We start from the raw sequence: 14,396 nt of genomic DNA, 5'->3' as shown, positions 1-14,396 counted from the left end.
AAATTGAACAAATCGGATCCAACCTGGATCCTGCGTGTGGTTTTGTAGAGGAATTTCTCCACAAATACCACGTTTTCCGGGAAGTGACGACGCCAACTTTCTTAAACTGTCTTCGTACAGTAGACTCTTAAATTCGAGGGTCTCTTCAAAAATAAGACACAATGACAACTTGTGACATAATCATTTGAATACGCTTACAATAATTAGCGGGTAAAGTTTTATTAGTTAACCCTGAACTTAAAGTGCAAAGCGTACACATTTTCTTTTTTGCAATATAAAAAAAATCTTTTACAATTATCGAGTATAAATGTGCTCCCAAAATTTCCCTAAAACGCCCACAACTCATTCATTTTAGTGCTTCGAACTTTCTACCAAAAAGAATTTTATCTCATTGACAAATGATCCGTCAATGAGCACTGGTGCCGTCCTGAAGAATGGTACAAACGATTTTATTATTTATTTGTGTTTTGTCACAAAACCATTGCACCAATGCAATACGGGTGATTCACAATAGTGCATCTCCAAGAGTTTGCAACGCGTTGGCCAATTACAACGCCCGAAATCTGTCGACCCTTTCCAAACGCGCATCGGGTCGACAGATTTCGTGCGTTGTGATTGACCAACCCGTTGTAAACTCTTGGAGGCGCACTATCGTGAAACGCCCGTATTGCAATTCAAACTGTAAAAAATAGCCGTCCAGCGGTGGTCAAGATAAAAAAGATAATACCGTACTTTAAAAAATCACGTTTTCCATTAAAACAAGTACAATGTGTATAATCTACAATAAGCTCATTAAAACCAGCCTGCCTTCCAGAAAAATTCAAAGTAAGTGCGTGTGTATGGATATCTATGTATGGATAATTAATTTAATTCATACACTTATGGTCAACCACAATCTGCTACTTCAACCCCTTTCCGAGCTCATGGGGCGGATAAGCATTGACGTCACCAGGGTTTTCTTTTGAGGGGACCACTTTTTCAGGGGAGGGGTAAAGCATCATCAGCTGAAAAGTGATGAACAATTAACGGCTGGGGGGTCAATTTTGAGATTATTTCTGAAGAAAATTGGTGACTTTCATCCTTTTTTTTTTCATTTCTTTCACATTTTTCGCTACTTTTTCTTGATATTCCAAATTAATTATCCGGGGGAGAAGCGCCCCTCCCCCTCGCAACGCCCCTACGGATAAATTGCAGCGTGATTCACGGTAGTTCCCCCCCCCCCGACTATACATACCCTGCATGGCAGAAAGAGGAACGTGATTAAGAGGAACGTTCTTCCTTTTTTGCACTGAAAACAGACGGTTAGAGGGATTTGCTTATTAAATGAGTTTGAACAAAGAAATCAGTCGAGTGGAAGCTCGGGTCTGTTCAATTAAATTAATTTTACTCTAATGGACTTGTCAAACCGGTAGACGAATCCAGTGAAGTTTCAGTCTTTGGAAATAGCAAAAAGGCAGATTCTGCTTTTGGGCACACTCTCCTACCAAGATTTCTTCACGAATTGCATCTGTAATATTTTGCTTTTCTGCGATTTTTTCCCAATTTCATTAAGCGCTCTTTGCCCTTGCAGAGTAGCTAGAGAGAATTACAAATGTTTTGTACAAGTGCCATCTTAATGCCGTCTTAATATCGCTCACCATTTCCCTTTTTCCAAAATTTTTATCAAAACAGCACAATTTGACAAAACTACTAACATCAAGCTTTCTACACTGTACTGACGCTTTTCTGAACAATGAACTTGCTAATGCTAAATTAGACTTGACCTCGAATTAACTCTCAGAGGTAAAGCGCTTAATTTGAACGGTCGCCTTTGCTACTCACTGTCTTTTGCCGACTTCAAGCGATCTAACTGACCCCTGGGGCTGTGAATGTGATCCACACTTGGAACGTGGGAAGGAAACCAAACTCAAAATGGGAAGTTCCGTCACGCGTTATTAATATCCACGTACGTTACATCGTGCATCCTATGTGGCTGAATGCATTTCAAAAATGACTGCTCTTGTTTCCACTTTTTCTCTGTATGGTTTGTGATAGCACTGCGTCGATCCTTTACCAATGTTGCCAAGTGCTGTTCTAATCCTAAGCTGAGTACGCGTATACGCCGCAAAAACTGCTGTACGGATAAAGCATCGTGGCGCCTATACATTGAATTAACCATACCACTCAAGTAGTCCATTTAACATCATTTTTTAAAGTCCAGAAATCACACTCAAAACTCCCGTACCCTCTACAAGTTTATAGCATGTGTCACCGGGGAGAGATCTGTTATTAAGGAATGGAATTGAGACCCGCCTATGCGTATGTAAGTCCCATCCCATAATACACGCTCGGTACGCGCCCGTCACATAGCAAACTTGTATTTTGCAACCACTGATGGTGGTGCAAATGGGCGTGGTTTAAGTTGTCATGACTACCAAATCGGTTGATGCGCGATCAGTCGGAAGCATTCGATCATTGTTTACGAGGATGAGTTCTTAAAGGTCCTTCCACTTGTGACCAGATTTCCTCCCGTACCGACTTTCACATCTTCCGTCTCGGTGAGACTGGGCGGTGCTGGCGTGGTATCCCCCGCCCCCACCTCGTCGTCGGCGGCAGGTTTGAGTTTCATGCGGCCTAGATTCAACTCATCCAATGACACAGCAGCCGCAGGGAACGCCACCCACCGGCTGTTGCGTTTCATTATGGCTGTCTTGGAAGTCCGCTTCGAACGCCTGTCAACAGGACACAGATAATTGTAACAAATCCTGTGTGTGTACAAGGTGCAAATTAATTCGAGAGAAAAACAGGCACTAGACTTGACAAGTTGAAATAGACAGTCGTGTTATTTGTCCGTCAGCTTTGCGGAAATTTACCAGCGTGTTTTTGTTAGACATTAAAATCACAGGTAGGGTGTCAATTTGTATTGACATATTTGGAAGGTTGATCAACCGGGAAACCAACATTCTGCGCTGATGCAGATCGTTCATACGTCGCTAATGAAACGCTGGATTTCCGAAACAACGCATCACCTTTTCATCAAGCGGTAACAGCACAGAACAGAAACCTGAATCGCGCTGTACTAATTACAAGGCGTCGCAGAGATCAACGAACGTAACTCTGCCAATTACTGCCTTGGAAAACATCGTGAAAAAGTTTCGAAACAGTATGGCAGTAGATATTTTACGTTTTCCAATTTGTTAGTAAATATACCGATATTCAATTCCAGATGTCAGTTACGTATTCTTATGCCATTATTTTATCTGAAAAATTTCTTTATTTTCAGTTTACTTTTTCACTTTTGACTTCTGAAATCCACTTCCACGTATAAAGTAATGGCTACCACATTGGTTTACTCACATGATGTACAGGCAGCAAAAGATTATGCACAGAAGAATAAAAGTGGCCATGGCTACCCCGCCATAAAGCAGAATTCGGAAGGGTGTCTGGCACGTCGGACCTGCGTAAAATGGAATCAAATAGCATTAAACAGGGCCGGGTTCATGTGCCGTTTTTTTCTCACTTGAGAGATGAAATTCAAGTAATGAAGTGCTTATATTAATCTAATTGAATTACAACGTAGAGTTAGGCTCGTAAAAAGGGATAGTGTGATCCAGTGAGTATAAGGCTCGTCTCTCATGAACAGACTGTCATGAGCTCGAATCTATTGGTGCTGGCTTGGGCACGTCACTTCACCCACCTATGCCTCTCCCCAGCCATGAGTTAAAATGGGTATCGACACAAGGTTGGCGAGAAACCTTTGGTGAAATGAAATGGACAGTCACCCCATCCAAAGGATACAAAAACACATAGCTTGTTTTTAGGGATTCTTTGGAGAGTGATGGAGATCTTAGACTACGATTTTGTCAGCAATACAAACCATTTCCAGTTACGGATCCAGAGGGTTGATGGGGGTTACCCCCCTCCCCCGTTCATTGTCACTTTGGGGGGGGGCTACGTCCAATGTTTAGAAGACCCCGTGAAGAACATAAGACATGGATTTTATTTTGCGCGTAGTGTTGAGGATAAAACAAAGAGACAAAATGGCTTCACCAACAACGATAACTACCGGTCCTTGGCAGTAACACCCCCTCTCCATGCGACTAAAAATTTCCCAACCCTCAGAAACAATCCAGGATCAGCACCTGATTTTACCCCTTTGACAGCTTTAAAGCCTGAAATTCGATGAACGTGACCAGGGATATGTTAAACCTCCAAAAACTTCCTCTTTCAACATGTGTTCCAAAGATAATGTTTATCTAAGCCTACGTGGCCAACACAAAACGACGGTCCATCGTTGAGAATGCTTTCGTTCAAGAAAGCCTAGGTCCGCTAGCGGTCACGGCACAATATTGTCGGTGTTCAGTGCTCCTGAATTGAAATAGCCGGAACAGGAAAGGCAGGTGAGCAGGGACAGGGGAAGCGAGGGTGAGGGGGGGGTCTGACAAAATAAAATGTTCTTATAAAAGTATAAAGTTCCCAGAAAATTACACCATGCTATAATAAAATGTTCATGTCTATTGCGCGGAGTTTTCTGCGACCTTTCACATGGGGCACAACAGCCCCTTCTACACTCCCAAATCCACTGCTGGCCAGGGGAATCCACTGGAACAGGGGACTATGAAACTGCTCAGTAACTACACTGACAGTTTGCCTGGTAAATTTTAACATTTAATCATCAGGTTTTGGACACAGTCTCCCCAAACTCCTATACTCTCCTAGAAATGTCCAAACAGTTGCCTTTCTTTCTTCTCAAAATCTGGCCTCTCCAAATGATTGCCTTAGAGCCCTAACTGCTATTCAGTGCATCGCTATACATCCACATGTTATGCATCACGGGGTGTCAGACTGCGTTGTCACTACGATAATTCCAGTAACCACCCCAATTTTCAGCGCATAACTGCGCCAAGATCAGATTCCGCTTAAATATTTCAGCACATGTATATACTAACAAGTTCAACATTAGGGATCGTCAAACATAACGATACTTTCGTGATGTTGGATATCACAGACTGTCGGTGTCTGCCATTGAGAGAGGCATTTGTCACAAACGAACAAGCACTCATCTATGAGACGATCAGTTGGATTAGACTTTTGTACGCGTTTCCCTGTACGTCTTCTGTGTACTTTTGTGACGTGACCATGTACACTATGGGCCCATTTTGCCGCGCGTGCAAGGCCCCCGTGTCAAGGCGGGATTATCCCATTACGGCGACTGTGCCAAGTTATGTTGAACTGTTGGGGCATTAAATGTTGCTTACATTATAAGTATGCATTGTGGATAATTCATTCCGAAATATTTCTTCCTTGTCGCTTGAAATTACCTACCGAATGCCAACATGCGTCCGAAGTATGACCTGGCATTAGGCCGTGTACAGTATGCCAATCTGGTCTGATGCCCGACCTACTTATTGAATGCATTTTGGCACGGAATAGCCAGTTTTGAAACGATGAAGAAAGATCTTTGCCAAGTCAACCAAGACTGCAGAAATACAAATACACAATTATGGGTAACCCGATAAACCGTCGTGTTTAAGAGTTTTGATTGATAACTGCGCTTCCACATCTCGCTATATATTACTGGATTTGCCATTTGCGACAGAGCAGTATATTCTCAAAGTCGTATCACAGGAACATGACGTTTATTATTTTTTTTTCAAAACCAATTCTGCGACGCCGATACGTACCGGTACGATTCGTACGCAAAGCCACACTGCAAAAACTGTGGTGATAATTTAATACCCTTCGTGTTATCAAAGTGCTACACCCAGTCTAGTGTAATCCTCTGATAATATCTACACCAATAGACACCCATTAAAAAAATACTGTGCGGCCAAACCCAAACACTCTATTTTTATCGAAAGTGCGACTTTTACACTCGTATGCAAGCCTTTGACGTTGGCCCACTCCAATGAATTGCATAATTCATATGTAAATATGGGTTACATACAAGTCGTACGTTCTCCAAATGAAATATGATTAGCTTCGATCCTTTTAATCCAGGCAAACGGAGTGTTCACTACATTCTTAAACATGTCACTTAGTAAAGTGGTCAAATGCTACATAAAGTTTAAGAACACGAGCTTGCTCTTTTGCTTGAACATTGAAGCGGGTTTAATTAACAAAACAGAAAATGGTGTGAAAAGTTGGGCCCGTGAAACAAGAGAGGGCGTTGATGAGTAAAATATCAAGTCAAACCGTATCGCAAAGCCCTTTTTCAGCTGAGAACTTTCCCATGTTATCAACTTCTGACAGTGATAGGGTCAGTTATGTGGTTTTTTAACGAGGAACGTAATTAACCAGAAACAAAAATTTAGAATTAGAAAGCTTCCGAAATCTTTCTCGTCTTTGTCACAACAAAATGAACCAGGCTATTCTTATAGAACCGGATTTTGATTTCGATTTTAAGTTAACACTCATTTATGTGAATATTTAGAAAGAAAACTCACAGCGTGTGTCGACTCCCGGTTCCGTGGTTTGCTCTTTGGTAGTGGGCGTTATCGTGGAACGAAGTGTTGCAGCTAACCACGTTGAAAGGGTGTCGTTAATTGATGGTCCTGTCGATAGGTGTGTTTGGGTGGTCAATGGCGTGGAATCAATCCAGTTGGTGCGGACAAAGGTGGGCGACAACCCTGTCGATTCAGGCACATCCGTACCGACATCTGGCTGATCCGTGCCAGCCACTGTTGCTCGCCTTGTAGACGGCGAAGCGGATGACACCGAACTCTGGGTCGATTCCAAAGGTGTTGAGACGGTGGATGTTAATGCTTCTTGCGTGGTTGGCATGCTCAAAGTAGGTGAAGTGATAGGTTGTTGACTTGAGGAATCTATTGATGCTCTAGTCAGTCTCGAAGTCACCTCGGCATCAGATACAGTTAAGCCCTCTACGGTTGCGAACGTGGGATTCTCACCATCTTCGGTGATTTCTTGGGTTGTTGGACGTCCACCGATTGTTTGTGGCGGAGTTGGGTAGAGTTTTGTGCCGGTAGGTTCAGGTGCATTGTGCGCCGTTGTCAATTCCAGAGATTGGACCGTTGCTGTACCTTCGTCAGCAATTCTGAGTGCGATCGCGAGATCTGGAATGGAATTGTACTGTTCGTAGTCACTGCTGTGCATGGAACCCTCCTCGTCATAGCTCAGAGAGGAGACCAGCTGGAAGTTTTCCTCGAGGTTGCAGCACACGTCCGGGCCAGCGGTTTCGCAGGGTGAGACCTCCGCGCCGAGATTGGCCGACAACGCGTACGCACCCTCGAAGCCGGTTCCATGAACCATCACCGATACTGCGAGAAGAACTCCCAATGGAGAGGTATGCTGAACGGAGATGACCGGGCTGGAATCGGCCGTCTGGACCCTTTTTACCACGGTACAGAAGCCTGGCAACTCCGCGTACTCATACTGGTGATCAGGGACGATTTGGGAATTGTTCAGCATAATCCCCGCTATGTCCTTGCACATGGCAGTGACAGAGATGTGATGGTTGGCCCCCGAAGGTAGAGCAGGAGTCGAAAGCAGTGCACCAGGTCCGGTGACGAGATCGATGGGTTGAACGGTGAACATGGCAGGACCACCCATTCCCGGGTCTACACCTACACTTTTGTCAGCCTCCAACCCCTTGCTGAACTGCACAACGAGAATTGGCTTCGACGACGTTACGATTGCAACGCGGTCCGCCGAGGCATCCCACTCGAATGAATCTCCGGCCGAGGCGAGTACAACTCGGTCGCCGAAGCCTCGAATCATGGTCATGGGGCAGCCAGCGACGACCACGCATCTGTACCCGGAACTCCTCCCGAGAAGGGGAGCGAGCGCGTGCACGGTCCCCCAAGCACCCACCGGCGGGAGATGCTCCACCACGTGACCAGCTGAACCGAATTCAGCGGGGACGTTGGACGCTGACGACCCCGATACCACCGAGATCGGTCGCGTTGCGCTGACTCGTGAGCCGGTCAAATCGAGGGTGCTCTGAAACTGGGCGGTTTGCAAACGGTTTAGGGATAACTGCAATGTCTCCCTGCCGTAGGGTTCATCGTCAAACATCACGGGCGCCTTCAGATTGATGTCAACCACGGTGTCGTCCTCCGTGGCTGTAACGGTGAACTCGGACCACTCCCCTACGATTGGGGTGTATGACACCACGAAATAGTCTGTGCCCAGGGCGTCAGTGGACCGCACGAGAAAACCACCCGTAGACTCTCCACTATCTGACAACGCGAGCACGGTCACATTCCGACTGGCAGTCACCAGGACGGTGGTGTTTTGTAGTCCGGATCCCTTCGCCTGGGCTTCGGGAGGTAATTCGACCGTAATACCGACGTGCTGTGCCGGTATGGTAAGCTGCCGGCTCCAGTCCAAGTTAACGACTCGCATGCTGACGTTTGTTGCCCCTGCTTCGGAGGCGGTAACGCTTAACGTCAGGCGCGGTCTGTAGTTGGGGGACGTACTGCTCGGCTCGTGAAAATTAGTTGGGAAAGCGAAGATGAACTCATGTCCTCTACCAGAATTCGATGAAAAAACAACTATAAAATGTGGAGGGAAACAGAAATAAAACAATTAGTTAGATTTCATAACGATTTCATAAAGTGTGAAGCATTCACCGTGTAAAAAAAAAAAAACAGCTGCACGGAAAGGAAGATATTTCAGTTGACGTTATTTATATTAAATCAAACAGGGGAAAACCTGGGTGTCGAGACAGCGATTTCCAACCCTAAAGGCCAGTTCAAGAACGATCACAGTTTGTAAAAATGTGTCTTATTTCGAATTTAAAAGAGGTTTAAGATACTAGAAAAAAGAGAGTACGGAGGACAATCTCTGTCACACGGCACTCTGTGTATGCGCCCGAATCATTACCGCCTGTTCATATTCCCTGGGATCAGGTTTTAAAGGAAACATGCAGTGGATATTCAGCTCAATTTGGTTTCATGCATATTACACTGTGTTACAACACAAACAAGATCTAAATGCTCGTTTTTATTGGAAGTGAAAGGAAGGCATCAGATTCGTAATTTTTAGAAATACCTTCAGCAACGCATGCACGAGGGCGCCATTTTGATGTTGTCATACAACACCTTGTCAAATGAGTATACAGAAATTAATCCTTCAACAATCATCCATCAAAACTGTTTTGAAGAAATATCGGTCACTGCAATTCTCCAAACAACTGTTTTAACGTAAAAAATAAATAAAGTGGAACCTACGCGTAGAAAGTGTTATTGTTATTGTACACATAGCTACAGGGACGCTCACGTTCTGCCTTGAATGACATCACACTTTAGTTCATCAATGTGAAAATCTTCATTAGCATAAAACCCATAGTGTTGAAATTTCTGCCTTTTACCGCTACAGGATGTGGAAAGTGATCACAACACGTACATTAAGTTGAGCTGCATGTAGTCAAGTCATATAACACTATTATATATGATTCCTTTGACGATGGCCGCTTACAAATACAAGTTCCCCTTTAATAACTGCTGCGTTTTGAGGGGAGAATTTTTCATTTGGAAGAAAGGAAAACAAGTGTCTCTGTGCTGTGGACGGCAAAACAGAACCAGCTGTTTATCTGTGCCAGATTGCGAAGCGATGATTACAACCGTTTCATATATACTCACACGGTTGAAACGGAACCGGAATATTCTAATCAGCCATTGCATTACGTTGTTTTGACATTTGATTTATCACGATAGGAAAAGGGAAGACGTAATTTTCTTGAGAATAGAGAACAATCGGGTTAAACATAACTGAAAACAGACTGTACATTCTTGGTTGACAACCTCAAACCTAGCCTGCATCAACCCTGAAGAAATGATGAAACGTTTAACTCTCCTAAATATTTTTGAGCATGTCGATACCAATATTACCGACAGCACACTTACAATAACCTGCTCATGGGACATTTCCTCAAACGATTCATTTTCGATACAATGTGGAATTTGTTTACGTACATGTACATCGACTAATCGTGTGCAAAAACAACCCCGGAAAAAGACTGCTGCAGTCTGGTGCATACGTCACAATAGACCTAAAAACAACCAGGAAACGTTCATATTTCATAATGAGAACAAAGTCAGAACAAGTGAGGAAAATTCACATCACACAAAGAAACAGTGACAGCAACATTTGAAGACAATAAAAATATTCCTCGAAATCTCAATGGAAGTAAATTCACAGATGATAACACCAGGAAATAATGCATTTGGGAGATTTTGCACAAAATTAAAATTAGTCACAACGCAAGAAATATTTAATGATGGGTTTTTGTGTGGTGCATACGTTTGCTATTGTTACCAAGAGTACAATCCTGTATTTTCATAATGTGTGACTCATTTCGGGTCAATGTTTTCTGTCGTCCAGACTATTATCAGAAACCATCATCGGTCTGAGCTGTAATCTGATACGGCGGCAGAGGTCTAGCCCGCTCGTCGTTCAGGTGTATCAGTCATCAAGGAGTCTGGATCGTTAACAGATTCCTTTTATCTGTGGGCCTGTTTGATTGCCACGGATCTGGATGATCCAACGTTGATTCACACGTCTACAACTCATAACTGTGTCTAAAATAATGACTCTTTGACATGATAATAATTGTCTCGTAGTTGTTCAGACAAGCTGGCTATTTCTTATGACACTGCCTGAAATAATTATTGTTGGGTACAGTCCACTAGGGGTTATTACCATCACTACACAGATGGTTTTAGGTCGACGCAATTAAATTTGTGCAATAACTCTGTGGAGCAGGCAATATCAAGATTCTTGAACATGCCCAAGTGCCGTTTCTGGTCTGCACACGACACTTATTTTCTGATGCTTTATCTTCGTTCTGTTTATTGTTTGTCGAGTTGATTGGTGACCTCAAAGCGAGCACAGCGATCCGCCGAAACAACTCCTATAAATCGGCTCCTGATCTTTCCGGGGGTCGTGTACACATGTCACTTCCGATTGTTGACGGTGATAATCAAGCACAGAATAAGGATACATGTATGTGCATGATCATTGCTGGCATTACTTTGTGTAGCCTACGGGTTCGAGTTTCAGAAAGGATTGTCGTAATTTAACATTTGAATCTCTGAGCTGAAACCAATTGTGATATCTCTGTCTGTGGATCGTGTAAGCCTTTGGATACAGAAGCAGACCACTTCCACGTGACAGAAGCTGAAAGTGCACTGTGCCTAAACATCCTGCCCGGTATGTTTTTGTTTATTCAATAATGTTTCACTTTGTTCCGCACGCTTGGTAGTGACTGTTTTTCTCGAGCGTCATCATCTGGGGTTTATACAGGTTGGTTTCGTTTTCCAGGGCCGGAATGCACGTTTTTCATTTACATTAACAGATGAAACAATTAGAGGGAGTCGCATGCACTTTTTACACTGTATTTGTTTTTTGGAAAGTCATCACCACCGTCTTCGTCACTTCCCCCCCCCCGCAAAAAAATTCCTTGGTTTAAAAACTCAGGAAATGGCTTCCTCTTCTCCCTTTCAACTGAACCCATACCTGCCACTTTCCCCATAGAATGAATAAAATTCACGAAACGGGCCCTCATTTTCGACCCCCCCCCCGAAACCCCCAAACCTTTCATCACAAATTTGCTGAAAGAACTAATATATAAAAAGAAAATAATTATTATTATCACTGTTTTCTGCAGGCTTTAAACTCAAATCTGATAGAAACGGAATGACACGTTGACGCTGTTTACTTGTGAAAGTTCAAATTTAATGTATACATGCTCAATCCACGAAGTCAAGCGTAAAATGTGTGATTAATCACTAACATAATATTCATAGTGTGGCCTTTTCACAACACTAGTAATTTTCCGCCAATCCAATCCAACTTCAGCTTTTCTTGATTAAAAGCACATAGGAACACGAAACACTGTACCACAAGCCTAGGGCAATGAATTAAGTGCCATTTATGGAACTCACCATTTATCAAGCTGAAAGCTAAGATAGAAACGGTGAAAATCACACCGACGTGTGAAACTGGATTTGGGCACCTGAAGAGAGGATAAACCATGGTTGCAAAAGTTGGTAGAGCGCCTACATCGAGAGAGACCTGTTACTGAAGACTGGAAGTGTGGACGTGTCACACACGGCACCGTCTCAATGAACCGGCAGAGTCGGCTAGGCTTCCACTGCACGCGCGCTGTATCCTGATGCCACCTCGGCCACTTGCTTCTTGGACCAATACACGTTCGATCCACCTCGTTACGTACTGCGCCTCCGATTTTGGAGCACCCGGACGTCGCTGACGTACAGACCAGCAAATCGCAAACCTTGCGGGAGCCAGACTATATAGGAGGTGGGAGAAGAGCAGGAGGCAGGTAAAACGAGAGGAATCGATAGCGATGACGAGGAGGAACAATCACAGGCTGATCCGCCGGAGGAATAACCGATTATGTCCAAATGCCACTCGATCAGCCTAATTGCAGGCAGACGCTATTTCCACACCATGGTACAGTCCAAATGCGAAGGAAATGACGATCAGGTTTCACCATCCAGAATCCGGAGCATCGCTGTTTTATTTCAAAGTGTATGTAGCTATTTGCCATGAGCCAAACCCGATAGGCCTACATCGATACTCAGCTGCTGAATATGGTTGGCTGGTTGAGAGAGAGAGAAGGAATACACGCGCTGTGTGGATCTTCATAAATACACACGAGGAAACTTAATGGATTTTGCAGATTTCATACACTTAATGACAAACTGTGTTGACTTCCAGTGGGCCTAGGTGTCTTAATTTTGTTAAGTGGCGCACGTTATCGTAGATGCACCGTGCGTCGCGTGCACGCGCAGACTACATGTGCACGTGGTCTGGCGCCAAACTGGTGTACGTGTATCATTAGTCCACGGTCAAATCGTAATTTATTTATATCGTCCAATGTGAACCCCCAATCCCAGGGTACTCTCGACCAGATTTGGCGCTCTTCCAGCCACTTGAATTTAGGACTGTCCAAATTCAACTCCAGCACGCGTTTATTCACGGGCCGATCAGGGATCAACGAGGAACGCATTTGCACTCATGTCGTTGTTGTAATCTGACCAAATCGGTTTTCAAGGTGGCTCATCAGGATCCAACGCGTGATAGTTTATATGAAGCCCTTTTCTTTTACTGTTTTCCTATACCCGCCATCGGGCTTGGCGGAAGGACGTTCGTTGCGCTTCGCAAACGCAAATAACACGACCTATTATGAACTATCAATATGAGTGTGAGGGTCACGTGCGCTGCGTATTAGTTCCTGCATTTGCCAGATGGAGGAAAATTAGGACAAAAGTAGACAGAGGTCGTGAACGGTGAACACGGCTGGACTGACACCGGTAAAAAAAAACTCTCGGCAAGTAGGGAAGTGAGTTGGGTGCACAAATCGACCAGATCAACAGCTTAAAGAGGCATTAATTGAACACTCAGGCATAACCTTTTAGACTACATGTAAGAACCCCTTAATTGGGTCTAAAACAGATGTTTTGGAGAAACTTGGGGGCGGTCGTTGAAAATCACCCACGACCCACCGCACGTGACATGTATTTGCGGGAGTGGAGTCGATAATTTACAAAGCTAAAATCACGGTACATCGGGGCAGATGAGCTGGGGTGCGTTCCATCCACCGTTACTTCCAACAGTCGTAAGGATTTTCATGTTTGATACGCACGCAACGTTTTGCCAACTTATGGCAGAAGCCTTGCGCGAGTGGGACGCAACCATTGCTACCCTTTGCATGATGTGGCACAGAAATCTTATGTTGAAATGTAGGTATCGGAAATGTTAACAGCATTCAAAGACACTCAATATTTAATGTAAATGAGGGTTTTTCAGAAATTGTCGATCGGGTGCCTAGTGGATGTCATAATGACGCATGGTAAATACCTCCTGGGGATATGGTATATTTTAGCGGTCACCACCGAGTGTTGGTTCGGTTGGTGCTTTCAGTAATACATCATCATTTTTAGTTCCTTCCCAACTGATATTTCCACAGGGATTGACTAATCAACGACCAATTCTTGGTCATGACCGCCAGTGCACACACCCCATACTAAACATGCAGCAAAGATATCCCGTCAGGGGTGGCTTGCGTGTGGCCTATACATGATATTCATTTCCAGATCTGATTCATTCCAAGAACGTTTCGCGAAATACAGAGTTCACGCTGGTTCATAAGAGTTGAAGCTGCATCTGTCACGTCGACAAACTCAACAGGAAAAAGGCAAACCAGCACTGTTTCAGCAATTGAGCGAAACATTATCTACTGTACGCTTGAAGCATTATATAAGGCCGTGGTTTTGCAGGATACCCTGACAGTCACTTAATATGACAAAAGGTTGACGAGGTTTAAGCGAACGTCACGTTTTTTCAAGGAACTGATTAAACAGAAATCGCTGACAAATACCTGTATATAACACAACTTAAAAGCGCAATTTCCCGTGCCAAATTCGAACGAA

At 44.0% G+C, this 14,396-nt stretch overlaps 1 protein-coding gene across 2 annotated transcripts; it reads right to left on the bottom strand.

Moving 5' to 3' along the window:
• Window positions 1-183: 183 nt before the first annotated feature.
• Window positions 184-13,150, bottom strand: LOC110991258 (uncharacterized). Of its 2 annotated transcripts, XR_015424741.1 has the most exons (5): window positions 11,886-13,150; window positions 6,426-8,492; window positions 3,337-3,436; window positions 555-2,711; window positions 184-519 (listed from the first exon to the last, which is right to left on the bottom strand). XR_015424741.1 is itself a non-coding variant. In XM_022256567.2 (4 exons), exons 1-4 carry the CDS (start codon window positions 11,974-11,976, stop codon window positions 2,459-2,461), a joined length of 2,511 nt encoding a protein of 836 aa, XP_022112259.2. In that variant the 5' UTR covers window positions 11,977-13,150; the 3' UTR covers window positions 184-2,458. The 2 variants fall into 2 exon arrangements, 1 of the variants encoding a protein (XP_022112259.2); XM_022256567.2 differs by having other exon boundaries at window positions 184-2,711.
• Between the last annotated feature and the right edge of the window lie 1,246 nt (window positions 13,151-14,396).

This window comes from Acanthaster planci, linkage group LG03, assembly GCF_054643075.1.
Source record: "Acanthaster planci isolate LZ-2023a linkage group LG03, COTS_SCS, whole genome shotgun sequence".
Lineage (NCBI taxonomy): Eukaryota > Metazoa > Echinodermata > Asteroidea > Valvatida > Acanthasteridae > Acanthaster > Acanthaster planci.
Note: the sequence above shows the minus strand (reverse complement) of the source record. Positions and strands in the feature narration are given on the sequence as shown.

What these genes read in the sequence shown, in the direction of transcription:
- LOC110991258 (XM_022256567.2), bottom strand. Translation starts at nt 11,976, where the DNA reads ATGGTTTATCCTCTCTTCAGGTGCCCAAATCCAGTTTCACACGTCGGT. An exon ending in AGCTTTCAGCTTGATAAATG is followed by an intron (nt 8,493 to 11,885) that starts GTGAGTTCCATA and finishes CACATTTTATAG; the next exon opens with TTGTTTTTTCATCGAATTCT. An exon ending in ACCGGGAGTCGACACACGCT is followed by an intron (nt 3,437 to 6,425) that starts GTGAGTTTTCTT and finishes CATTTTACGCAG; the next exon opens with GTCCGACGTGCCAGACACCC.